Source organism: Canis lupus, chromosome 5, assembly GCF_048164855.1.
Source record: "Canis lupus baileyi chromosome 5, mCanLup2.hap1, whole genome shotgun sequence".
NCBI lineage: Eukaryota > Metazoa > Chordata > Mammalia > Carnivora > Canidae > Canis > Canis lupus.
In genome coordinates this window covers 13,430,699-13,456,598 of record NC_132842.1, presented here as the reverse complement: position 1 = coordinate 13,456,598, position 25,900 = coordinate 13,430,699, and the positions used below count along the sequence as shown (strand labels likewise).

Here is a 25,900-nt window from a genome sequence, read left to right as displayed (position 1 = left end):
ATGTTTGGAGGACTTGTGGGTTTCCCAGAATAACATACACCACCACTGGGTGTGCTGCTCTGACCCATTTGAGCCGCCAGTTCTGAGGGATGCCAGAGCAAGAAATACTCTGGTCATGGAGCAAGCTGCTCTGCGTTTGGAACTATACAAGTAAGCAGACCCAGTCCTAGAGACAATGTTCATACATAGACTAAATAAGATGCTGGTGGTAGCCTCAGGGGAAGTCTGGTAGAGATCTCTACAGTGTGGGTGTACGGCCTCTTTTGCTGACAACTATTCTCCATCGGCAAAGCAGTTCCCTGCTTATCACTAGGCTCTGATAGACACCGAATCCCTGGTCATTCAATACCAAGTGACTATGTGACCAGTACCACCATCATTAGCTGAGCATTATCTACCAATTCAGGCACAAGTAAATCGCAGTGTGGTGATTAATTTATGTGTCAACTTACCTGGACCTTAGTACCCTGATATTCAATCAAACATTATTCTTTGTAAAAAAAAAAAAAAAAAAAAAAAAATTTATCTGAGAGAGAATGTGGGAGAGAAAGAGAGCATGAGCAGGGGGGAAGGGTAGAAGGCAGGGAGAAGCAGACTCCCGCTGAGCAGGAAGCCAGATATGGGGCTCAATCCCAGGACTCTGGGATCTTCACCTGAGCTGAAGGCACTTAACTGACTGAACCACCCAAGAGCTCCTCAGTCAAACAGTATTCCTGATGTTTCTGTGAAGGTAAATTGGTGACAAGGAGGAATGGGGAGGGGTGTATGAATAGACTTTACTGAACAGGCCAAGGTTGTGAAAATACTCCTGTTCCATGTGAGTGCCTGCCAGAGGGCATACTGGGGCTAACTCACTGGTACCACGTAGAGTAGCTTACCCCACCCCTTCCTGGAGTCGAAGTGATGAGTCTCAACAGCATGCACTCTACCTCACCAAGGTTAACCTAAGCAGTGCCGCTGCAGAATGCCCTTGCTGCCATCAGCAGAGGTCAGGGCTGAGTTCCCATATGGGATTCTTCCCTGAGCTGAATAGCCAGCTACCTAGTGAGAGGTTGATGACACTGAATCTATCCCACCATGGGCGGGGCCGGGGTGGGGTGGGGGTGGGGCCGTGATTTGCCCTTATATGAATAGTTACATACACTACATTTGTTTTTTGCTTTGCCTGCTCATAACACTCTACCAGCACCTACAAGAATGCCTTATTCACCACTATAGGTCACATTGCTTATGACCAGGAAACCCATTTTTTTAAAAGTGCAAAGCAAGTGCAGTAGAGGGTTTATTCCAATTAAATTGATGTGGTTTTCCCACATACCCTGTCACCCAGAAATATATGGCTTCATATTCCAGTGGAATGGCCCATCAAGGGCTCAGGTATCATGCCTGTTGGAAGATAATAGTCTGCAAAATCGGACGTGGTACATTCCTCAAACCAGCAGCCAATATATAGTGCTCTCTCATAACCAGAATGCACAAGTCTGGGAATCAAGAGTGGACATGGGAGTGGCCTCTCACTATTGTACTCTCTTAAGGGATGTTTGCTTCTGATCCCTGTAACCTTGAGTTCAGTGGAGGTCCTTGTGTGCAAGGGAAGAACCAGAAAACATGGCTGTGGTTCTGTTAAGACAGAAGCTGATATCACCATCTAACCATTTTCAGCTTCTCTTTCTTCTGATTCAACAGTCAGAAAAGACGATCATACTTCTCACCAAAGCATTTGATTTGATTACCAAGGAGAAATTGGGTTGCCTCCACACAATGAGGCCAGGAAGGACAGATGTAGAATCTGGGAACTCATGGGCCACCATTGAGTATTCTGTTACCTGGATTACTGGCCAGTGGAAAACTGAAGCAAACCAAAAAGAGGACCACCAAGGACACAGATCCTGAAGGGAGTTTGATCAGTCAAGGTGCTAGCAAAGAGTTGGGAAAATGTGTAATAGGTGGGAAAAGAAGTCCTAATTATCATCTTGGGTCTCATGACCAGGTGTAGAAGTGGGGATTATAGCAGCTTTTCTGCTAATTACTTGATTGTCTTTCCTCACTTTTACCCCCATGAAGAGCATTATGGCTAACATTTTAGGTTTCAGGTGGAAGTGATGTCATTGGGTATCTAATGGGATTTTGTGCACCTGGTGTTGGGGACATGAAGTCCATCTGGACAAGGTGGATGGTGAAGTGCAAAAGGTGTGAAAAGTTCTCTTTCCTCCATTGCTCTCTTCCAGGAAGCTGGCTTCTGCACACCACACGTATGGGCTCCTTTCCCTTCAGCCTCCACTTGGGTTTGGCCACGGTGGGCTCTGGCAGGAGGCTGAAGGCAGGAGGACAATGAGGTCATAGCACGTTTGCATCAGTTCCTTTCCATCACATCACAGGTTGTCAGAGGCCACATTCCTTTACCAAAGCTTACAGCTGGGACACCTGGGTGGCTCAGCAGTTGGGCATCTGCCTTTGGCTCAGGGCATGATCCTCGAGTCCTGGGATCAAGTCCTGCATTGAGCTCCCTGTGGGGAGCCTGCTTCTCCCTCTGCCTATGTCTCTGCCTCTCTTTCTGTGTCTTTCATGAATAAATAAAATCTTAAAAAAAATATATGGCTCTTTGCATTCTAGGATCTGGTCCCACCCCTCTTCTTCTTCTCTTCAAGCCAAAGAGTGGTAATGGGACCCTGCTCCCAAGATGATTTACTAACTGCTGCTGATTCCCTTAACCCTGCCAATACCCTTGAAACTAATACCTTTATTAAACTCTTCTCTATTATTCCACTTGAATAATCTGAGGCACCTGGGTGGCTCAGTTGGTTGGGCATCCGACCCTTGATTTCAGCTAAGGTTATGATCTCAGGGTGCTGGGGTCCAACCCTGCATCAGACTGGGCTCAGCTGGGAGTCGGCTTGAGAACCTCCCCCTCTCCCTCTGCTCTTTACCACCCCCAACCCCCGCTCACATACTGCAGGCTCTCTCTCTCTCTAATAAATAAATCAATCTTTGAATAACATATCGCAACCCTCTCTGATACAGCCCAGTTTAGCCAGGCTGAATTTAGAATGGATACTTTCTCTCAGACTAGTGCCAATCCTCACCTGTTCTGAGTGGGCCTGACTCATAGCTCTTGACTCTATGATTCACCTGTCGGTATCCTGTGTAAAAGTCTTCAGTGTGACATGTATTCAGATACCTCTCCACCAGACTACTGAATAGATAATCAGGAAGCTGTCCAACAGGACTCCCCTGGTCTCGACTGGCACAAGCAGCTTGCCTGGGGAAGGGTAGCAATGGACTGGATGTTTGTGTCTCCTCAAAATTTGTTGAAATCCCCACCCCCATTGTGACGGTATAAGGAGGTAGGGACTTGGGGGGAGGTAAGTAGGTCATGAATGGAATTATGGCCTTAAAAACAAAAGGACCACAGAGACTCTCTTCTCTCTGCCACCTGAGGATACTATGAGAAGTTAGTCTACAACCTGGAAGAGGTCCTCAGCAGAACTTGGCCATGCCGGCACCCTGATCTCAGACTTCCAGACCCCAAAACTGTGAGAACTGCATTTCTGCTGTTTATAAGCACCCAGCCTACTGGACTTTGTTTTAGCAGCCTGCATGGACTTAGATGTTGGTTCTAGGGCATTAGGCTCTGTCACTGATATGTCTTAGGAAGAATGTCCCAAATGGTGAGGCACCTGGAATGCCGCAGCTGAGTTCCAGGGATGCCAGAGGCGATGATCCCCTCATCCTTCGGGCCAGCTGAGCAGGGCCTGCGCAGCTGGGGCTGCCTCACCTCCTGCTCCTCCTCGAAGAGCAGCCTGGGGAGGGGGGTCTGGCGGATGCTCCTGGTCCTGCAGGCAGCACACCATGGAGACACCCTCCCCTGTGGCTGCCTCCACCCCTAGCCTGGGCCCCGGGAGCCACTCCAAGTCTGCAGCTGCCATTCACGGACAAGGAGTCCACGAGCTGCTGCAGGGCTCTTTGGTCCCATGAGCCCTGGGGCATGGCCCACAGCCCACAGAAGGCCTTGGGGGTAGGGGGTAGAAGCTCCCCCAGGCAAAGCTCGGTCCCCAGCATTGTGTAGATCCGATACCTCTGTTTTGATTTTGGTTGATGCTCCTTTTAGTGGTGCTCAAGCCAGCTGATGAAGCGCTGCTCTAACAACGCATGTTTATTCTGCAAATTAGAATGTCTTTATTCTGAAATTGTTGACGTGAAATAAATGAGCCTGGATTTGAAATTCTATTCACATCATCAAACGTACACACACAAATCAACATTACATATGACACAAAGAAAAGAGCTATTAGATTCCTTAAATATAAATATATATAATTATATAAATGCATGCTTTACATATTTACTCAATATATTTAAATTCATTATATATCTGTTTAAGTATAAATATATACATAAATGGAACTGTTGTAAATATTTGAACGGTGTAAAACTTGGTCTTACGTTTTGTCACCCATTATCCAAAATATCTTCTCATTGACCCCAAGTTGCCATATAAATGTTGTCGTCTCTGTGGTGCCACGTGGTGACAAAGGCTGGGAAACGCTGCTCTCAGGTATCAGCCTGTGTGATTTCCCCACCTCCCATACCTGTCACGCCCACAGCATATTAACACAAACCACAACTAGGGATTAAATGCTGAATTGAACATCTGAATTAAAGGCATCCCTAAACATAGACACAACTTTCCATAATACTTCCCATCATAAACACAGAAATAATTCCCCAGAGGGCTAACGTAGTAACACACACACACACACACACACACACACATGCACTATGTCCTCAGAGATTACCCTGAATATAAGAGTACAAACTGACCTGGGGAGGAGAGCATTGATTTTGAGGAATAAAAGAGACAAACATCACTAGTAAATGGGCAAGCAAATTTCTAACTGGGAAATCTGGTACATCACAGGAGTGTCACCTAGCTACAGTCAATGCCAACAGGCCTGAGCTTGCAAAGCCCTGGTTCTCAGGCCCCTAGATCCTTCTAGGCCTACCAATGCAAAGGGGGACTTTAATAAAGGAGAGTGGAGGTGAGTGACAACACAAATGAACCAGACACAAAATAGTGCACACTGTGATTGTGTTTCATAAAGAATAAAAACAAGCTAAATTAATCTATGGTATTAGCAATCAAGACATCAGTTAACGTAGGTGGGGTGAGGGCCAAGGTGGTAAAGGGGCTCAAGGGAGGCTTCAGGGCTGTTGATGATGATATAATGTTGCTTAATCTGAATGTTGATTACATGAGCTGTGTCTGTGAAATTCAGCAAGTTGTAAACTTACAATATGTTGTAGTTTTGTGTGTGTCTATGATACTTCAATAAAAATACGCTAAATGAAATGGCAGAGAGCTTCTACTAACACAAAAATAATTGATAGTTCAGCACAGGTGTAGAGAACAGAAAAAAAAAAAGAAAGAAAGAAAGAAAATTCAGGGGCCATAGGTGACCACTAGCTGAACATGAAATAACAAGTTAGGGTTGTTGGGGTGCCTGGGTGGCTCAGAGGTCATGATCCTGGGGTCCTGGGATCAAGTTTTGCATCAGGCTCCCCACAAGTTAGGGTTGTTATTTATTCATTTATTAACTTGAGAGAGAGAAAGAGAGAGAGAGAGCTAGGGAGCACACTCATGCAACTGCGGGGAGGGCCAGAGGGAGAGAGAGAATCTCAAGCAAACTCCCCACTGAGCATGGAGCCCAACTGATGAGTTCATGACCCATGAAATCATAACCTGAGCCAAAAACATGAGTTAGATGTTGACTGAGCCATTCAAGTGCCCCAACAATTTAGGATTGTTGGTAGTGAAGGCACTTCTAACTTGGGCTATAATAAAGGATACTTGTATGACTTACAAAGATTGGGAAAGTACTTCTTCTATGATACAGCGTAGCTACTTGAGCCCTGATCAGAATAATGGGTAATTTTGATTAACGTCCCTTCCAAAGGACTTTGAAACTAAAAAGGATTCAGAGAAGATCAAAAGAGATGGTTCAAGATATGGGAAACACAAAGGTTAAAAGTAGTGCTTTTCTTTTTTTTTTAAGTTGGGTGCTGGCTCTCTTCTCTTGATAATGGTCACACGACTCCCGGGGGTTCCTCTAATGCTTTACTCCTCCGCCTCTTCTTGATTGGCAAGTGGACTTGTGAGAGCCAAATAAGTCAGCCGATGCTACTTCAGTCAGCAGATAGGTCTATGTCATTCTCAAAGAAAAAACGACGTGCGGTCACTAAAAAGCCAGGGTCGGAATAGTTGGGGTTGCTCCGCTTAAGGAAGAGACGCCTCGATTGGCCGTCAAGTAGCTGATTTCTGAGAAGGGAGTCTGTCGTTCTTTACCTCGGACACACTAGGAGCAAATGATCTTAAAATACAGTGAAGATGTCAGCAGAGCAGAAAGACTCATTAAATGAACAAATCACAAGACCGAGGTTCTTTCTAACATCATAATTTTTGTTGTCTCCTGAGTAATGAGTTTGATTTTCTTTCTAACAACAATACTTTACGTGTGTAATGCCTTAGAGTTCTCTAGGGATACTTTCAGCCCATTTGCCTCTACTTAGAGCCCTGCTTCTGAGTGGAGGCTGCCAGAGAGCAATGTGTGGCTGGAAGGAGGCCCGGGGGCAGCCGGTGGGCAGGCAGCTCCCTGGGGGCCTGGGGCTGGGGGCTGCCGGCTGTCGCCAGTCACCATGGTGACCTCACAGTGGCAGCTGCTCTCCCCACCATCTGAAGAGGTCTGAAGGCTTGGGGAGGAAGGTCCTGGCGGTGGGCGGTCCCAGAAGCCCGCAGAAGCCTGGAGAAGTGGAGCCACTTGCTCAGCTGAGCCAATCCCCACTCCCGGGGCTCTGGGCCCAATTCAGGGTCAGCTTCAGAGCAGGCTTTGCCAGAGCAGCCTGAGAAATGTCTCCTGGCACCAAGGGCTCCTTCCTCCAGCATTCGCTGTCCTGGGAAAGTCTGAGGCCTGGGAGAGACCACGGCTGGAGGCCTTTTTTTTTTTTTTTCCAAGTGAAAACAGAGTTCCGTGGCATCTTAGGTTTAGGCCGAGACTTTCTCCAGCTGCCCGTCCAGTGTTCTGTGCATGTCGTAACTGTTGTTGGTGGAGCACCTTCGGGACGCCTCTACGGCCTGCAGCCCGAAGAGGCAGCTGCCCTTGCTCTGACAGCCTGCTGCCCCTCCAGCAGGCTCCTGTCACCAGCAACCCCCTCCCGCCCCCTCCCTGCACAGCCCAGCCCCTAGACACAAACTGCAGGGGTCAGTACCCCCTGCATGGCACCTGCCGCCTGGCACACACAAAGCAGGGCCAGGGCCAGCGCCCGAGGGAGCCAACAGCTGGCAGGCCCTCTCTCAGCCTGACGCCTGCCCTGCGGAGCCTCCGGGAGGAGGGGAGGCGGGGGCTGGAGGGGGGGCTTGACGGGGAGTCTCTCCAGCAAGACATCTGCTCCCCTGGCGGAGAGATCTGAAGGGCGGATGCGGGGGATCCGAGGGGGCGGGTGTCAAGCCCCCGCCCCCGCCCCCGCCCCGCCGCAGCTGTGCCCAGCCCAGCCCCGCTCTCCGCGGCCACAGTCTGTCCCTTTCAGGCCCGGCTCCCGCCCCTCCCCCGCTCAGCTGGCGTCTCGGGAACTAGAAGCTTCACCCCGCGGAGGGCGGCGGAGACACAAAGCCGTCTGCTGGCCGCCAGCCCGGCCGCCCGGGGCCCCGCCCGCCCCCAGCAGCGCAGCCCCCAGGCCGCCGCCCCCGTCAGACGGCGAGGGCCGCGGGGCTGCGGGACCGGGCGCCGGCCCCCAGGGACGGAAGGACAGATGAGCAGGGGACTTGTCACTAAATCACCAGCCTGGAGCCTCCCCGGCGGCTCCTGAAGCAGCGCCCCCGCCCCCGTCGGCGATGCCGGGTCCCTCGGCCAAAGCGCGCGGACGGCAGGGGGCGCGGGGGCGCGGGGCGCGGGGGCGCGGACGGCAGGGGCCGCGGGGCGGGGACGGCAGGGGGCGCGGGGCGCGGACGGCAGGGGCCGCGGGGCGGGGACGGCAGGGGGCGCGGGGCGCGGGGGCGGGGACGGCAGGGGGCGCGGACGGCAGGGGGCGCGGGGGCGCGGGGCGCGGGGGCGGGGACGGCAGGGGGCGCGGGGCGCGGGGGGTGGGGACGGCAGGGGGCGCGGGGCGCGAGGGGCGGGGACGGCAGGGGGCGCGGGGCGCGGACGGCAGGGGGCGCGGGGCGCGAGGGGCGGGGACGGCAGGGGGCGCGGGGCGCGAGGGGCGGGGACGGCAGGGGGCGCGGGGCGCGGACGGCAGGGGGCGCGGGGCGCGGGGGGTGGGGACGGCAGGGGGCGCGGGGCGCGAGGGGCGGGGACGGCAGGGGGCGCGGGGCGCGAGGGGCGGGGACGGCAGGGGGCGCGGGGCGCGGACGGCAGGGGGCGCGGGGCGCGGGGGGTGGGGACGGCAGGGGGCGCGGGGCGCGAGGGGCGGGGACGGCAGGGGGCGCGGGGCGCGGACGGCAGGGGGCGCGGGGCGCGGGGGGTGGGGACGGCAGGGGGCGCGGGGCGCGAGGGGCGGGGACGGCAGGGGGCGCGGGGCGCGAGGGGCGGGGACGGCAGGGGGCGCGGGGCGCGGACGGCAGGGGGCGCGGGGCGCGGGGGGTGGGGACGGCAGGGGGCGCGGACGGCAGGGGGCGCGGGGGCGCGGGGCGCGAGGGGCGGGGACGGCAGGGGGCGCGGGGCGCGGGGCGGGCTTTGAGGCAAAAGCTACACCACCGACCCGCCAAGCCCCGCGGCCTGCTCGCAAGCAACGAGAGAGCCTGCCCGCGCCCCTCGATTAGCGTAAGGACTTAACAGCCAAGGAGCCCGCAGTCCTGTGCTCGCCTTGCCCGAGAGCAGCCGGCCGAGGGGCCGCGGGGCCCGACGTTCACGCGGGGTGAAGCGGCCTCCCTGAGCGCAGCGGGACGCCGGAGGAGCAGCAGGAGGGGGACCTCCAGGCCCAGTGGCCCGGGCGACCTCATCCCCCGCGGCTAGTGCCACCGTATCTACCAGAAAGTACTGTCGGAGGGACTAAGCCAGCCAAGGATGCTCCTTTTTGGAAGTCCCCAAGTCAGAATACAACAGCAGAGTGACAAGACGGTCACACTCAAGCCCCCACACGGGCCACCCTCTGGTGCTTTGTCATCGTGGCCCACCTGCTTCTGCTTTCTGGTTTTTGCAGATTAGGCGTTAACTTTCCTTCCCACCCTCCTGGTGACTCAGAGATGCTTCAGGAAACAAGCAGTTGAGCTTGTCTTGGAGGTGACCACAGGCCAGGGAGCCCTGTGACTCTTCAGCCCCATGTCATTTCCCCCCACTGGTCATCGGCTGCCTGCAGCATAGTGGCCACTGAGTACCCGACTCTGGGGCAGGCTGAGGGCTGGCAGGCAGCCTGGGAATTCTGGGGCTCCCACAGAGCTTTCCACCAGCATGGCTCAGGCTCCAGGGAACAGAAAATGCAGACTAGAACATGCACTGTTCATCACAAGAGCCAGCGTGTGCATGTGGGGGTGAGACCAGTCACACACAGGGCCGAGATAACCAGCACTCCCAGCCCAACAACTGTAGCTCCCAGTTCCCTCCCCATCCCCTGTCAGCTGCCCCATTCCTCCTGCCCTTACCTGGGACCTCAATGAGCACATCTCCATCACCCTATTCACTGCACTGTCAGGGCACCATCCATTTGTTTAACTGTTTCCCTCTCTAGTTCCCTGAAGTAACAGCAGAGGCTGCGTCTCATTTGTGGCCTGGGAGAGCAAGCACTTCAGTGTCTGTAGAATGAATCAGCTCCTCCAGAGGGTTCTCTAATTCCCAGCCCAGCCATCCACCCCCTGGTCTCCTTGGCCCCTCAGCCTTCTCATTATCCACATCAAAGCAAATGGAACTGGGATTTTTAATGAATTAGGCAAGTCTCATGCTCTTAATAGGCCCAAAAGTGAAAAAATACTTAACCATATACACAGAATTGGCTTTATTCTCCCAGGAATCCCATCAGAGAATAGAAGAGGTAATCAAACAAAAACAAAAGCCAAAAAAAGAAAGAAGGGAGGGAGGGAAGAAAGAAGGATGAGGGAGGGAGGAGGAGGAGGGAGAGAGGCATGGAGTCTCTCCTGGTACCCTCCCTTGCCAGCTCTCAGCCTTGCTCAGACATTGCACCCAAGTCCCTGGAAGCCATAGTGCACAGAGCAGGCACCTGTGGAAAGAATACAGTTCTGGGTGAATGAGAGGCTGGGTGCCAATCATGACATCCTGGGATGCACCATTTAACTTCTCTGAACTCAGGTTTTCCTGCAAAATAGTGATAAACTTGCCCTGCCAACCTCATAGGAGGTTGTGAGGAATAAATGAGATCGGAACCATGAGAGGGAGAGCCCAGCACTCCCTTCCAAGAAACATGTGGAGGAGGTGAGCCCTCAGGAGCCGGTGCATAGGAAGGGCAGGTGGGCCCTGGGACAAGCCTGGAAACAAGAAGACACTCCCCTTGCTCCCCCTCTTCTCCATGCTGCCTCTGTGTGTTCTTGCTATGGGATCAATGGTGTCCCCCCCAAATCCCTATGTTGATCTAACCCCAGGTACCTCAGCATGTGCTGCTATCATAGGATCCTTAAAAAGGTAATCAAGTTAAAATGTGGTCTACGGGGTGGGCCCTAATCCAATATGACCCATGTCCTTATAAGAGGAGGAGATTGGGGCATAGACCCATACGAAGGGAAGACCATGCTGTGGAAGAAGGCAGACATCTAGAAGCCAAGGGAGAGGCCTCAGAGGAAACCAAGCCTACAGACACCAGAGCTCAGACTTCCCTCCTCCAGAACCGTGAGGAAATAGATTTGTGTAAAGCCACTCAGCATGTAGAACTTCGCGACAGCAGCCCTGGTGAACTCACACAGCCCCTTCCTGCCTGCCTTTCCACTCATCCTCTTGCCCTACTGGGTGATGTCCCACAAAGAGCTGCTCCCCATTCGGCCTAGCAAAGCACCAGAGAAGCAAGGGCACAGCCCCTGGTCACCATGCTCTCAAATCTGTGGGGTGGGCTGTCAACTGGCGGACTTTTTCAGACAGGATGTCCCCTTCTGTCATCACGCTGTGAAGACATTTAGGAGAACCTGTGTCCTGTCCATCTCACACTGTATACTACAGGACCATTTGCTCCAGGATGTCCCAAATGCACATCCTTATATGGCTATCAGCATCCCCTGGGGAAACTGAAAAAAAAATATAGATTGCTGAGCTGGCCCAGAAAGATTCTAAATCAGTAAGCCTGAGGTGGGGTCTGAGAATCTGCTTTTAGGTGAATGTGAGGCACAACCAGTTTCACAAATCATGGACCCGGCTGCCAACACGTGAGGGATGTCCCTGTGTTTCCTTGGCCAGATTGAGGTTGGGTCCTACATGTGAGTGACAATGGCAGTTAGGGTAGCAGCAGAGCTCCTCAAAGTTCACAGTATGAACAAGCAGGTGCCCACCGACTCTGGAGAAGCCCTCTGAGGAGGCCCTTTGTGAAGGCTAATGGGCCCCTGTCTCCTATTTCCTCTTCAGTGGAAACCAATTAAAACCGATGTTTGCAGCTGTGGTCTATATACACAATAGAATATTCCTCAGCCACCAGAAAGGTTGGATACCTACCATTTGCTTTGACGTGGATGGAACTAACGGGTATTATGCTTAGTGAAATAAGTCAGTCAGAGGAAGACAATTCACTCATACGTGGACTATAAGAAATAGTGAAAAGGACTAGAAGGGAAAGGAGGGAAACTAAGCGGGAAAAATTAGAGAGTGAGACATACCATGAGAGACTCCTAACTGGGAAACAAATAAAGGGTTGCAGAAGTGGAGGGGGTGGAGGGATGGGGTAACTGGGTGACGGGCAATGAGGAGGGCACTTGATGGGATGAGCACTGGCTGTTATACTGTATGTTGGCAAGTTGAATTTAAATAAATATTAAATAGGGGATCCCTGGGTGGCCCAGCGGTTTAGCGCCTGCCTTTGGCCCAGGGCGAGATCCTGGGGTCCCGGGATTGAGTCCGGTGTCAGGCTCCCAGCATGGAGCCTGCTTCTCCCTCCTCCTGTGTCTCTGCCTCTCTCTCTCTCTCTCTCTATGTCTATCATAAATCTTTAAAAAATAAAATATAATAAATACATAAATATTAAATAAACAAATTAATAAATAACTGATCGTTGCTCAGGGTCACACATCACAAATACTGGAGCTGGAAGGCACCATAAGGAGTCATGGAGCTCAAGCCACTCCATTTTCCTACAGACACTGCCTTCTGGAGGTGGAGTAGCCTGCCCAGACCATAAAACTGGAGCTGGAGCCCAGCACCAGCTCCCAGATTCCTTGTTGGGTCCTTGCTTTCTCAAGTGCAGTTGGACACCATCCTAGCTTCTGAATGTAACTCTGACAGAAGAGAAAAGGCTCTTATAGGATTCCTTGAGCACCTGAATTCCAGGCACTTCCTGTGCATGATGTCATTACTTCTCCCAGTGGCCCGCTCTCATTTTACTAGAGAGACCTTCTCAACATCACACACGATAAACCCTAGAGTGAGGATTCATCCCAGGCCTGTGTAACTCCAAGTCCCAGAGAGCCCAGAATCTGGGGACAAGAAGCCTGAACTTTTTCTTTAAATACATTTGACATATAAAATCGCCTAAGTTTAGGGATACCTGGATGGCTCAGCAGTTGAGCATCTGCCTGCAGCTCAGAATGTGATCCCGCAGCCTGGGATCGAGTCCCTCATTGGGCTCCCTGCATGGAGCCTGCTTCATCCTCTGCCTAAATCTCTGCCTCTCTCTCTGTGTTTCTCATGAATAAATAAAATCTTTTAAAAAATTGCATAAGTTTAAGGTGTACAGCCTGTCACTTTGATACATTTTATATATTGTAATAGGATTGCCAATGTAGTGATATTATGTTACATAATTATCGTACACTATTATTGTCTATGTTCATTATACTGTGCACTATCTTTCTATGGCTTATTTACTAGGCACTACAAGTAGGTACCTGAAATACCATCACTCTTTACCACTCCCCTATCCCCAGGTAACCATTTGACTCAGGTTGTTTTTTGTTTTTGTTTTTGTTTTTTTAAAGATTTTATTTATTTATTCATGAGAGACACACAGAGAGAGACAAGCAGAGACATAGGGAGAGAGAGAAGCAGGCTCCCTGCAGGGAGCCCAATATGGGACCTGATCCCAGACCCCAGGATCATGTTCTGAGCTGAAAGCAGATGCTCAACCACTGAGCCACCCAGGCATCCCTGACTCTCTTTTATACAGGCTTCATTCTTTTAGATTCAAAACATTGGTGATATCATATAATACTCATCTTTCTCTGACTTACCTCATTTGGCATAATGTGCTACAGACTCATCCTTGTTGTCTCAAATGGCAGGATAGCCTCCTTTCTCATAGCTGAACATTAATCTACTATGTATATATACTAAGTCTTTTTGATCCATGCATTCATTGATGAGCATTTGGCTTGTTTCCATATATTAAGCTTGTGTTTCTTAAACTGCTGCCAAGAGCTAGAAGAACACTGGGACTCTCCTGCTGGGCCCCCAGGTCTTACCTGGCAGGTCTCAGATGTCACCCTTGATGAGGTGGACAAAGCAGCCCCACCAGAGGAGAAGACACTTCCTGCCCTGATGCCAATGGCATCTGGTTTCCAAGAGACTCCTTGGCTCTCTCTTGGCTTCCCTTTCCTTAAGACAAGGCCACTTCATCCCAGCTCTAACCGTGGAAGTTACATTTCACACACCGATGTATCTGACATATCTCATCCTGTCCCTAGATCTACAGGAGGGCTTCCCATGGGACTCTCCAAGTTGATACCAGGTGCTAGGGCTCAGTCACAATGCCCCAGTACATAATGGAGAAGAGGGGGTGGGTGACACAGAGAGGGCTTCCCCACATCCACCGCCTCTCATGACATCTGTTTTTAGCTCATAGGTCTTTGCCCGCCTCATCCTTCCACATGGCTTCCTTCAGGTCTCCTTCAATGACCCTCCTTACTTCCCACCCTTCCCCCGTGCCCTCCTGTCCTATCAGAAGGTTCTAGATCCTTTCCATGACAAGGGATAAACTGTAGGATTTGTTCATTCATCTGTCTGTTCAGCAAACATTTCTTAGTTCATCACATGTGCCAGCTACTGTTCCAGGCACAGGGACACAGCAGTGAATGAAAGAAACCAAACAATGCAAACAAAAACCCCTGCCCTCATGGAGCTTCCACACTGGCTGGGGAGACAGAAGGTGAATAAAAAAATAAGAGAGTGTAAAGTAAGCAAGCAGTAAGGAGAAAGAGAAGACAAAAGGAAAATATGAAATATGAGGGGGTGGTTTATATTTCAGATGAGGCCAGGGAAACCTTATGTTACTTTTTAGTGAAAAACACAGACAGGTGAGGAAACAACCATGCAGATACCTGGGGTGGGGGTGAGGGAGTGGGGGAAAGTATTCTAGTTAGAGAGAAGAGCAAGTGCCCAGGCTTGAAGACCAAGCAGAGGCAGCCACAAGATGGTGGTAGAAGAGGAGTTCAGTCAGGTGAGGAGGGGGCAGGAAACAGTTCACATAGAGGAAATCTTGGGGGGTTGGTAGAGGAATGACCCAATCCGAGTTCTAATGGATGTCTGTGACTGCCTTGTTGAACACAGGTTCAAGAAGGGGAAGGATGGGAGCAGGGGCCCCCCCTCACCCCCCCGCTGGGCTTCCACAGTCCTGGGGAGGTTTCATGGGGGCTTGACTACAGCAGAGAGGTGATAAAAAGTGGTTGAAAATATAGTTTGAGGATCGTATCACTGTTGACTATCAATTGCCTGGAACCTGAGCAAATGGAAGGAGGAGACTTGCTTCACTGCCTTCCTGACCCCACGTCCCACCACCGCACAGGCTTCTAAGGACAGAAGCCCTCACATCCCCATGTCCTGTGCCCTCCTGACAGATCCCAACAGTCCACAACTTTTCTGACTCCTCCAGTTCCCAAAGCCTGCCTGTTGTGTCCCAAGTAGGTCAAATTCAACTCTGACACCTCCTAGCAGAATGACCTGGGGCTACTTATTTTACCTCTTTGGCTCCCTCTGTCTCTGCAAAACCCTAATAAGGATTCTACACCCCCCACCCCGCCCCAGGATTGTTGGAGGACTAATCAAGGAACTATAAACACAGTGCATCGTGGCTAATCACTCGTCCTGTGATGGGCCTACTCAACCGCATGTGCACCTGGGGTATGTGGCCCTCGGAGGCTCAGCGAGCCGAGGCCCCACTGGAGGCCACCTCCCCCACCTCCATGCCATCCTCCAGCCGCCAGGGGCTGTCTCTGCAGTACTTTTGCCTGGGACCTTTGGGGCCTTTCCCCGCCAGACTCCACAGACTCCTCCTGAGAGGCTGCAAGGGGCAAAGGGTCTCCCCGGCCTAGGCCCCCACAGCCCCGTGCCCGTAGGGACTGCCAAGAGCTGCTGGGCTGTGGGCTCAGAATCCCCAGTTTGGGGACGCCAAGGTGGCTCAGTGGTTGAGTGTCTGCCTTCAGCTTGGGGCCTGATTCCAGGGTCCAGGGACGGAGTCCCACATTGGGCACGAGGAGCCTGCTTCTCCCTCTGCCTATGTCTCTGCCTCTCTCTATGTCTCTCAGGAATAAATAAGTAAAATCTTAAAAAATAATAATAATAATCCCCAGTTTGAGTTTTAAGTCGGAGCTACCACTTGGGAGCTGTGTGGCATCCAGTAGGTTACTTAACCTCTCAGCCTCCAGTTCCTCTTCCATTCACAGTGATCAAAGCTCACAGGGTGGAGCAGTCGGGGGATAAAATGAAACTGCATACAAAGCACTTGACTCCAGGCCTGTCACTGGAAAATGCTCAAATGATGGATAGCTTCATTAGAATGAGTATAATGTAGGCCAGCAGGGCCTACCACCCATACTCTATAAACAAAATTAGGTTGAGAACGAAAAAACCTATCCTCTTTATATATTTTTTAAAGATTTTATTTATTTATTCATGAGACACACAGAGGGAGGCAGAGACACAGGCAGAGGGAGAAGTACACTCCACGTAGGGAGCCCGATGTGGGACTGGATCCCTGGACTCCAGGATCATGCCCTGGGCCGAAGGCAGGCACTCAACCTCTGAGCCCCCCAGGCGTCCCCCTATCCTCTTTATTGCCAAGAAAAATGTTGACAAGTTTGTGTCCTCTGACTTCAGCTCAGAGCTCCGGGCTTCTCATGCACATTTTAGGTAGCTAGTGGGAAAACAGACAAACTCTCAAGGACATCATTTTAAACTCCCCACATTTGGGGGGGGGGGCACTGTGACAAAATGTGCCCAGATGCATCCAGGGGAGCAGACCTCCGGCCTCCCTGCTGACCACCGACCTGCCTCCCACCAGCCTCCCTGAGCTTCCCTTCACCACAGGCCGCGTGGCGCTTCCGGAAGCAGGTGAAGACGCAGGTGAAGACGGGTGACTGTTCCCCCTTATCCTGGCAGGGTATTCACAAATCTGTGAGCCAAGGGGCTGTCTCAGGGCTGTCTGGGTGGGTGCCAGAGGATGGGTGAAACAATAGAGAACAAGCGCCGGGGCCATTTTCTTTTCTGAAAAGATCTTCATTTCCACGCTAATTACAATTTCTGGCCTGCCTCAGTTTCAGATGTAGCCTTATTTGCCGAGTTGTCTGGCAAATGGCTCCTGGCGTGCTTCCTCCACCTCCTTTTTCTTGGCCAGACATGGCCAGTCATAAATTGACAGGGAAAAACACAGCTCTTCAAATTATTTTAGTGTCTAGGGTTATTATGGAGCTCAGGACAAATCCCAAACAGGTCTCAGCTGCTACGGATACTGACCTCAACTTTCCTAGCTCACCTTCATCCCTCTTTGCTGACTGCAAATGGGTTCCTTCTTCCTCAAACCTTACCACGCTGCTCCACAAACCTAGGACCACATGAAGGCTAGAACCAGACCCTGTGGGAACCAGAGGCCTCTTACCAAGGGCTGGACTAACCCTCCCATCTGAAATGCCTTATTCTAGTACCTAATGAGGCAAAAGCAGCGGATGCCTGAGCTGTGGGGCTGCCCGATATGAATGGAGATGGGGGGATTTGCAGGTGGAGTTAGAGGGATGAAAGGAAGGTATTCTGGGCAGGGCGAAGCATGGCAGTAGAAAGAGCATCCACAGTGAGGGTGGTTTCATGAGACCTGTAGCTCCAGGCTTCAGACTGCAGAGGCCAGAGTTTGTCTTTAGTACATTAGGTCCAAACCAGGAGTCGTGTTAGGTTTTCAAGCACAGAAATAAGGATGAAAACACATTTTTTTCACGGGTGGGAATGGGAGTTAGGTTCAGTGTACTGAAAGGCTCAGCCTCCTTATCTGAAGGCAAGGGACTCCATGGGTGTGCATCCCCGGCCTTCCAGCCCCTTCATCCTCGAACCTCCTCTAACCTCCTATGACTTTTAAGATTGCAAATTGATGTATTTCAAATGGATCCATGTTGCATATGGTGCAATTCATCAGGTGGTCTGTGTCTTGTAGCTAAAGGGGGGAGGAGGGGAGAAATTACCTAAAATGATGAGGGAAACAAGCTTGGAATGCAAGGGATGCAGACTGACTCATTTCATGTCAGTGCTTTCTCTTAAGACTGAAGACAGGTCCCAAGTGAGAAGAAGTGCGTTCACTTAAGAAGACTGACCTCTACATTCTAATAAAAGGGTTCGTTTTTATCTTCAGCTTCTTACTCTTTCTGTTGGGAGAAAGTCACACTTAGGGCTGCCGCGTTCTGTCAAGAGAACAAGCATCCTGCGGGCTATAAAGGATCTTGGGAAATGGGCAGTACCTTGACCTTTAGAGATGAGCGCATCCTGATTGGCAGCTGTGTTGCCCTCTCCCCAGGGTCAGCAGGGTCATAATTGCAGAAGAAACAGAAAGGCAGGTGATCAAACAAGCCCGCCGAAGCCCCAGGCCCTGGGGGGGAGGGGGGGGCGCCAGGGAGGCGGGTGCTTGGGGCTAGGTTCCCGCGGGTCAGGCGGCCCGCCGATCGGGGTGCACCGGGCCCCGCCAGAGGGTGCTGTGGGGGCAGAGGGGGCAGGGCCGGGAGGGCAGGGCGCGGGCCTGGACGTGGCGCTGGAGGGGCCCGGGCCGTCCCCGGCCGTGCGCGCTCGTGCCCCCCCTGCTGGCGGGCAGGACCGTGGGGCTCCGGGGCGTCTCGGGGGAAGCCGCCCCAGCACCCCGACCTGGGGCCGACTGCTGGGGGAGGGGGCGCCTGTCCGCGGCCGCCCGCCTGGGCCGTGACCACCCGGGCACCCGGTGCGGGCGCGCACAGCGGGGCTCGAGCAGCCAGGCCTCGGGAGCAGCTCTCCACCGCCCGCCAAGGCAGCTTCTCTCCGGGCAGCATCCACCCAGGCCTGTCGGGAAACCCTGCGCGTCCTACTAATACGCTTGGACACATTCGAGGCCATAAAAGCCACACCGAAGTCCCGGAGGGGGACCGGGTGTCTTTCAGTCTCCAGCACGGCGGCCCGGCCCCCGGGTGGCGGCATAACGAGCGTTTACCGAGCCGGGGCCGCCGCGGCGGGGGCGGTAACCACGGCGACCGCGCGGGCCTCGCCCCGCCCCCTGCCCGGCTTCCGGCCGCCCGCGGCTCCGCCCCGCCCCGGCCGCCCCGCCTCCCCACGCTCCCCATTGGCCGCCGGCTCCGGCGCTCCCCGAAGCCACCAATCATCGGCCGTGTCTCCTTACAAAGGGTAGAGAGACCCCTCCTCCCCGAAGCCGTGCTCTGACCCGGGAAGCAGGGCTGATGGCTTCTTTGAGTTTAACGCGAACTCCAATCGGAGAGGCAAAACGCGAACACGATTATCTAATCGCATTTACATAAAGGATCCATACGTGAGCCCCGAGCAGCCCCTAGTAGTCAGCCCTGGAAGGGTTTCTGCGGGCGAAGAGCCGTCAGCTTACGCCCATGCTGTGTACATACCGGTGCACTCCCGTCGGGTTCCATCACCACCCGATTCCCTGTCACTTCCTATCTGGGGGGCGGGGGGGGGCTCTGTTGCCTCAGTTTACAGAGGACTGGACGTCTATTGGGACCCTTCCAACTCCAAATTTCTATGAGCTGCGGAAGCTGAGTCACCCCCTGGGAGCCAGTGCTGTTTAGCATTCAGGCCTTGAACAGAAAATCACCGAATGGGAGTCTGGTTTGACTTTGTTTTTTTCTTTCCTTCTGTCTGCAGAGGAAGAAAGAGCTGTCTCATTCCCCTTTACCAGAGGTGGGGGGGGGAGGGGAATCAATAGGTGTTTAATCTGCAAGGGAGATGAATTTCCCATCCAACCCAAGGAGATGTGGAATAGCTCTGGGCTGAGGATTGATTGAAGTGTCAGATGCCAGAGCCTGCAGGGACGATAAACAATCAGCACCCCGTTGCCTTACGGATAAGAAGTCTCAGGCCCAGAGATGCTAGGGGACTTGCATCGGGCAGCCCAGCTTTCAGAGCAGAAATACTGTGTCCTTTCTGCCCCATCATGCGGGACAGCTCAGACCATTTGCTTTCCCCTGGGAGCCCCGGTTTGCTTCTTCCTTCTCTCATACCGTCCAGTAATAATTGGCAACGTACAAATCCAGTCCCCAGAAACTGGAGGCAAGGACCCAGCTGAGTTTTTGGAGAGTAGCCAAGGTAGATTCCTTGAAAAACAAAGAAGCTGCCTTTAACTTGGGCACAGTCCGAAACTCTGGAGCATTCCAGTGATTCTGCAACTCATAGGCTTTTCGCTTTGCAGGACTCGCAGATGATTTCACAAGCTTTCCAGACCTTAAAAGGCAGAGTGATGAAGCATTAGGTCAGCAGCAGGGTGGCTAGTGGCTGGATTCTCTCATTCCCCAAATATCCCAAACCCACAACACAGAATCAGTTGGATTTGGCACCTGTGAAGTCTTGCAGTCATCCGAGGATAGATTTCCTCATTTTACCAAACCCACGTCACCTCATTCCCTGTACCTACAGCTTGTGCCACCTCCTCTACCCCAGCCATCAGGGCATTTGCCAAACTCATTTACTACAATCTCATCAAACAGGAAAGGCTTTTGTGAGGCAAGGGAAGAATCTCAGAAGCTTTCCTCTGGCCTCTTCTTGCCTGCTGTCTCTGCCCATCTTCTGCCCCAGGATGCAGCCACCTGCCTCCCCCACCACAGGTACCAAATCAAAACAGCTTTCAGGTAGTGTTCTTCTAGTCTTCTGGTTAATTTCTAAAATCCAACTTTTCCTTTTGCTTCAGAATATCTTCAACACTGTTCTCAAACACACAAGCAGCCAAACTGGTTAACCATCTGCACAGAAATTGGAAGTTCATGGTGATGTCTAACCATAGGAAGAAGGGAAAGGAGGAGGAGGAGAAGAAGATAAGAAGATAAAGGGCTAAAATGCATCTTTTCCCCGCCCTACAGAGCAAGGTTCAAAGTCTTTTCTACCTGAGTTCAAAGCAGAGCCTGTCCCATCAGTAATTGGCAAACGCTTTGAGCACCTATTCTGGGCTGGCACTGGAGGTATACTGGCAAACAAGCCAGACTAGGCAAACACTCACCCCTACAGCACTGAGGCTCCCGGCTGCAGTGGCAGCCTGCTGGTGGAGGTACCTAGTGCGGTAATAGTGTGACACATTTAGTTGGACACTGAGGGAACAGAAAGGAGGGCAGAGGGCTGGAGCAAAGTACTCAGAGGTAGTACAGTGGTAGGAGGTGAAGTTGGAAGGGAAGGCAGGCCCAGATCTTGCAGAACTTAGTACTCCTATGTAAGGAGCTGGAATTTTAAGTCCAATGAAAAACAATCACAGGGTTTTAAGCCAGGGAGAGGCATGAGCTGATTTACATCTCTAAACACCACTCCAGCTGTTATGTGGCTAATGGACTGTAGCATTATCTAGAGAGGACTCTTCTTGGCGTGAGGAAAAGCAATCCATTCTTGATCTGGAGTCGACATCCCCATTCTGGACTTTAAATTGCCCCAGGAGGGAACACTGGTAGGAAGTAGTTAGTCCACCCAGTCTAGCTTGAGGGTACTACTGATTTTTGGCCTTTAGGTTTACAAATCAGTATCTTCTGACTTCTTTGGAATGAACCTCTGGGCAAGTGGACACAAATTAGTTTCTGAGCCCACAAAGCTCTGAACTAGATTCTGTCCAAAGTTCCACCCACCTGTGAGGTCGTATGAACAGGTCAGAGCCCATAAACCCCTCCCAGCTGCAGCCATGTGCTTTAAAATATTCTCATGTTTATGGATTGAAAAAAATGAGTGAATGAATGAACAAGTGAAAAACAAATACATGGCTGGCAGGTTGGCTAGAATGGTGGGTGGAAGGAATCAGTGTGTATATGTGTGTGTGTATGTGTGTGTGTGTGTGTGTGTGTGTGTGCATGGAGCAAGAGAAAGTTTGGGCAAATTAGAGATAGACAGGGTAAGGTCTCAGAGAATAGGGAGAAGACAAATCAAGAGGGCCAGTGGAGATGTTAATCTGGCCCCCCTACTGATTCTGGAAGATTCCTCAATAAGCCTTCCAGTCTCTTTGGTTGCCTGGACACCTGCACAAATGACGTGAAGCAAGTGGTTACCATCTCCTCGAGTCCTTTGCTCTTGGAGGGCAAGTTCAATCATCCTCTCTTCAGACTCTACAGCTACATTCACCCCTCCCTGGGCCTACAGATTTTCCACCCCTCCCCATGACCGCCTTCCAGCTCTGGGTAGGGTTAGGAGGACCCAGGGATGCTAGGTGAGGGTTCCCTGTGGGGCCAGAGCCCTCCCACCCCCATTGCAAGGCTAGTCCTCTGACTCTCAGGGACCCACTTGCACAAAGATGGGGTTAGATGGTACCAAAAAGCCTCATCTGACCAAGTCATCATCCCCCACTTCCACATTGTGCCTCAAGAAGGGAATCCAAGACCCAATACAACACCTTCAACTGGGCAGCACTCTGGGCCTCCAGAGAAAAAAAGCTTTGTAGGGAACATGTCACTGGCTTAGCAAGACCAGGAAACAGATAACTCAGTCCCACCATTTTGCTGTGAGCCCACTCTGCTGGGAAAATCTGGCTTTTCTGATTCTGGTGGGAAGTCCCACTCTGCTCTGTTAGCCAAAGGCCAAGGCACCAGTAACAAGAAGATGCAGGCCCTGAAAGCATTCTGTGAGGTTTGCTTTTGTTCTCATGCAAGGTTTCCAGCAGGAGATAAATGCTTTCCACATGGCCTGAGAGTGGAGGAGGCTTCTTTCCACTTGCTTTTGATCCTTAGACACTGTAGCGTGTAAACAATCATCATCCCACAGACAGTTTCCAGAAACAGAACCTCGCTTACTGACCTCCTACCCCCACCTCTGAACAAGACAACCATGTTCCCACACCACCCTGCACCACCCCACTGGCTGACGACCCAGGAGCCATGCCCCTAAGTCCCCAGGGAGCTCATGATCCAGAGAGAAAAGGCGTGAAGCAAAGGATGCCCTGGATGGCCATTTTCTGTGGTCCCTTGGGCTCCCTGCCCAAAACTGTCTTCCTCAGAACCCTCTGGGCTCCACGAGTGCCCTGAGACAGACCACAGCCCTCCCCTCCTACTAGCGTGAAATCAGATTCAAACACACACACCCGCTGGTGGGGGATGAACGTTCTCATTGATGGCGGTGGACACATGGATTATTACAGATTTACTCTCTTTCTGTAGTCAATTTGTAATACATAAACATAAAAATATTCCCTTAAAATGAATATACTCTTTGATGAAGCATTTCTGCTTCTAGGAATCTATCCCAGAAAATCAGCCAGAATGTGGCAAAAGGAAAAAAATTTAGAAAAAGCTTAAGTGCCCAACAATAGAGGGTTAAGTGGTCTCTTGTACTTTCAGTCAACACTTACATACTCTTATCAGACATAATTTTTGAGTTCACATCCTGCTATATTTGTTTATAATAAGTTATATATGCATACAACTGAACTAAAAATGGTGTGCACACTACAAAACGTACAGTATGGAAATTTTAACCAATATTCTAAATTTTTTATTTTACTCATTAATACTACAGAAACATTTTGGCTTAGAGTAACATGATTTTGGATATGTGCCATTATTTCTCAAAATCTTATCTCAACACTTGGTGATACAATAATTAAAAGGCCAATATATTTTTATACTTGGTTATAAGAGTTGTCATAATTGAAAACAATCTTTTATAAAGACAGATACAAATAGAGGAAAAGCATAATTGGGAACACATTAAAAAATTTATTTTTCATTCTCATATGCTAAGTATACAGAGATTTTTTTTAACCTTTTAGATTTATTTTTTAATAATATTTTTTATTGGTGTTCCATTTGCCAACATACAGAACAACACCCAGTGCTCATCCGGTCAAGTGCCCCCCTCAGTGCCCGCCACCCAGTCACTCCCACCCCCCCACCCTCCTCCCCTTCCACCACCCCTAGTTCATTTCCCAGAGTTAGGAGTCTCTCATGTTCTGTCTCCCTTTCTGTATTTCCTACCCTTTTCTTCTCCCTTCCCTTCTATTCCCTTTCACTATTACTTATATTCCTCAAATGAATGAGACCGTATAATGTTTGTCCTTCTCCGATTGACTTATTTCACTCAGCATAATACCCTCCAGTTCCATCCACGTCGAAGCAAATGGTGGGTATTTGTCGTTTCTAATGGCTGAGGAATATTCCATTGTATACATAGACCACATCTTCTTTATCCATTCATCTTTCGATGGACACCGAGGCTCCTTCCACAGTTTGGCTATTGTGGACAGTATACAGAGATTTTTATTGAAATTAGGCTAAGAGATTTTCTCCTGCTAGCATTTCAATCTATAGATCTTAAATTTTTTGTATTTTACATGAATACATCCAAAATACTAAAAATTTCACTGGAAGATCTTTAAATAAGTTAGTAAATTTAGCTTCCACATTTTAAAGTGGGTATAGGAGAGTTTTTATATATAACTGCACTTTTTGCAGCAAGAGTCCTATAACACTGGAAACAAAAATGCTCTATTTCTTTCAAAAAGTTTCATGTTTTATTCATTTTTTTAAATGTCACCATAATTTGAAGAGACAAACCCCATATAATTATTTACATATTTTAAAAGCTAAGTAACATAATATAGGAAGCCACAAAAGTTCCTAACTCATTTTTATATTTATTAACTGTTAATTTGCTACACGATACACATCTAACTTTTGTGTACGTGAAAGATTTTTTTCATTCTCTATGTCCTTAATATTCTAACATAAGTATTCTATGTTATATAAACATATATATTATACAAATCATATATATGTATATAATAATGAATTGATATATAAAATATCATGAAGATTCTACTGTATATTAAAAGCTTCATTTTCTTAACTGAAGCACATCACTGATGCTCAGTGTAGAACTTCCAGCTTCAAATTCTTTGCTGTAGTAGGTTGTCTAAAAATAAATGTCAAGTGCAGTATAAATTATCAGTTGATGTTTGTTGAGCACTTAGTACACGTCAGGCATAGTTTAAGCACCCTACACATATGAATTCATTTACTTTTTGCAACTACCTGTCATGTAGATACAATTATCTCCATTTTACAGGGGAGGAAATGGAGACACAGAGAGGTTAGGTGACTTGCCCATGGTCACAGAGCTAGCAAGTGGCAGCACGGGATTTTGAACTGTGACCAGGATCCAGGGACAGTGCTGTTCCCCACAACGCTAAACCATTATCTGTGCAATGATGCTCAAGAATCTTGTTGTTGGGGTGCCTGGGTAGCTCAGACCATTAAGCGCCAGACTGGATTTCAGCTCAGGTCATGATCTCAGGGTTATAGGATGGAGCCCTGCATCTGGCTCTGTGCTCAACGTGGAGTCGGCTTGAGACTCTTCTTCTCCCTCTGCCTCACCCCTCAAAGATAAATATATAAATATATATAATCTTAAAAAAAAAGAAGAAGAATCTTGTCGAAGCCAAAGCAGGTGCCCTCTCTGCACTTAATACTTACATCATTTGTGTTGTTGTTGTTTTAACCATTACTGAAAACCTCGTTGAATATTGAGAATATATGTTCTTCAATTATCCTTCCTAGAGTGGCTTACACAAACATAATTCATGTGTTTTGTTTTGTTCTGGAAGCAGAACTTGGCAACTGCCATAATTGAATCCTGTTGGAAACACATGGACTTTCATCCAAGTATGTGGCAACACTCCCACACTGCATTATGTATTCTCATACTTGTTTCTTCAAACATTCAGCAATTGCTTTCCTTGCAGCTTCCAACAGTATTTTCTGACAATTTTGGGCATTTTTGTCATGGTATGTGGCTTTTAAGTTTCTAAACATTTATTAGTTAGTAGTTTAGCAAAAATATTTAAGTACTAAAATATTGCTTGACTTTAAACATCGGTGACATGTTGGGATTTACCCTTATAGCTCGATGTCTATATTTTAATGTCTTGCCTATGGTGATAGTCTCATTAGCTAATATCTCTGTATATAATACACAGCTAAGGTAAGGCCATCATGAGTGAAATGACTATATATCCATTATTCACATAATCTTCTCAAGATATTAATACACTTTCGCCTGACTTTTCAGATCTGATGATATTGGAGCATTTTTCTTTTACATCTAATAAGAATTATGACATGCCAGAAGTTCAAGAAGAATCCACTCTGCCATTTTCTGGTTCTCTTCTCATGCACTGTGTTTTCTTTTCAGGAAGATGTTTAGGCCACCTGTTCATTTTATAAAGGTTAAAAGTTAAAAGAATATAATCGGGCAAAATCTCTTTAACCTAGACTCATGAACTGCAGTAAGCTGCAATTTGCCAGAAGCAAACAACACCGTGGGGGTGCCACTGCCCACCCCCAGGACCCACA

General features: G+C 50.1%; 2 protein-coding genes and 1 long non-coding RNA gene across 6 annotated transcripts in view; 1 reads left to right on the top strand and 2 right to left on the bottom strand.

Annotated features, from left to right (window-relative positions):
• Positions 1-9,966: 9,966 nt before the first annotated feature.
• LOC140633122 (uncharacterized) lies at positions 9,967-18,730 on the bottom strand. Its single transcript, XM_072825147.1, has 3 exons — positions 17,846-18,730; positions 17,573-17,752; positions 9,967-10,203 (listed from the first exon to the last, which is right to left on the bottom strand). The coding sequence occupies exons 1-2, from the start codon at positions 18,728-18,730 to the stop codon at positions 17,744-17,746; spliced, it is 894 nt and encodes a 297-aa protein (XP_072681248.1). The 3' UTR covers positions 9,967-10,203; positions 17,573-17,743.
• Positions 18,731-18,737: 7 nt separating this feature from the next.
• On the top strand, positions 18,738-23,416 carry LOC140633235 (uncharacterized). The gene is made up of 3 exons (XR_012030868.1): positions 18,738-18,894; positions 20,078-20,194; positions 20,278-23,416. It is a non-coding gene; the product is annotated as an uncharacterized lncRNA (long non-coding RNA).
• Positions 19,233-25,900, bottom strand: part of ARHGAP12 (Rho GTPase activating protein 12) — a 154,430-nt gene continuing 147,762 nt past the window's right edge. For 3 of the 4 annotated variants that reach the window (XM_072825469.1, XM_072825482.1, XM_072825479.1), the window contains one exon: positions 23,746-25,756. In XM_072825469.1, coding sequence (XP_072681570.1) covers positions 25,678-25,756 — 79 coding nt within the window. In that variant the 3' untranslated portion in view covers positions 23,746-25,677. Of the gene's footprint in view, positions 19,815-23,745; positions 25,757-25,900 lie in introns of those variants that run through there. The other variant, XM_072825473.1, reaches the window with a different exon arrangement.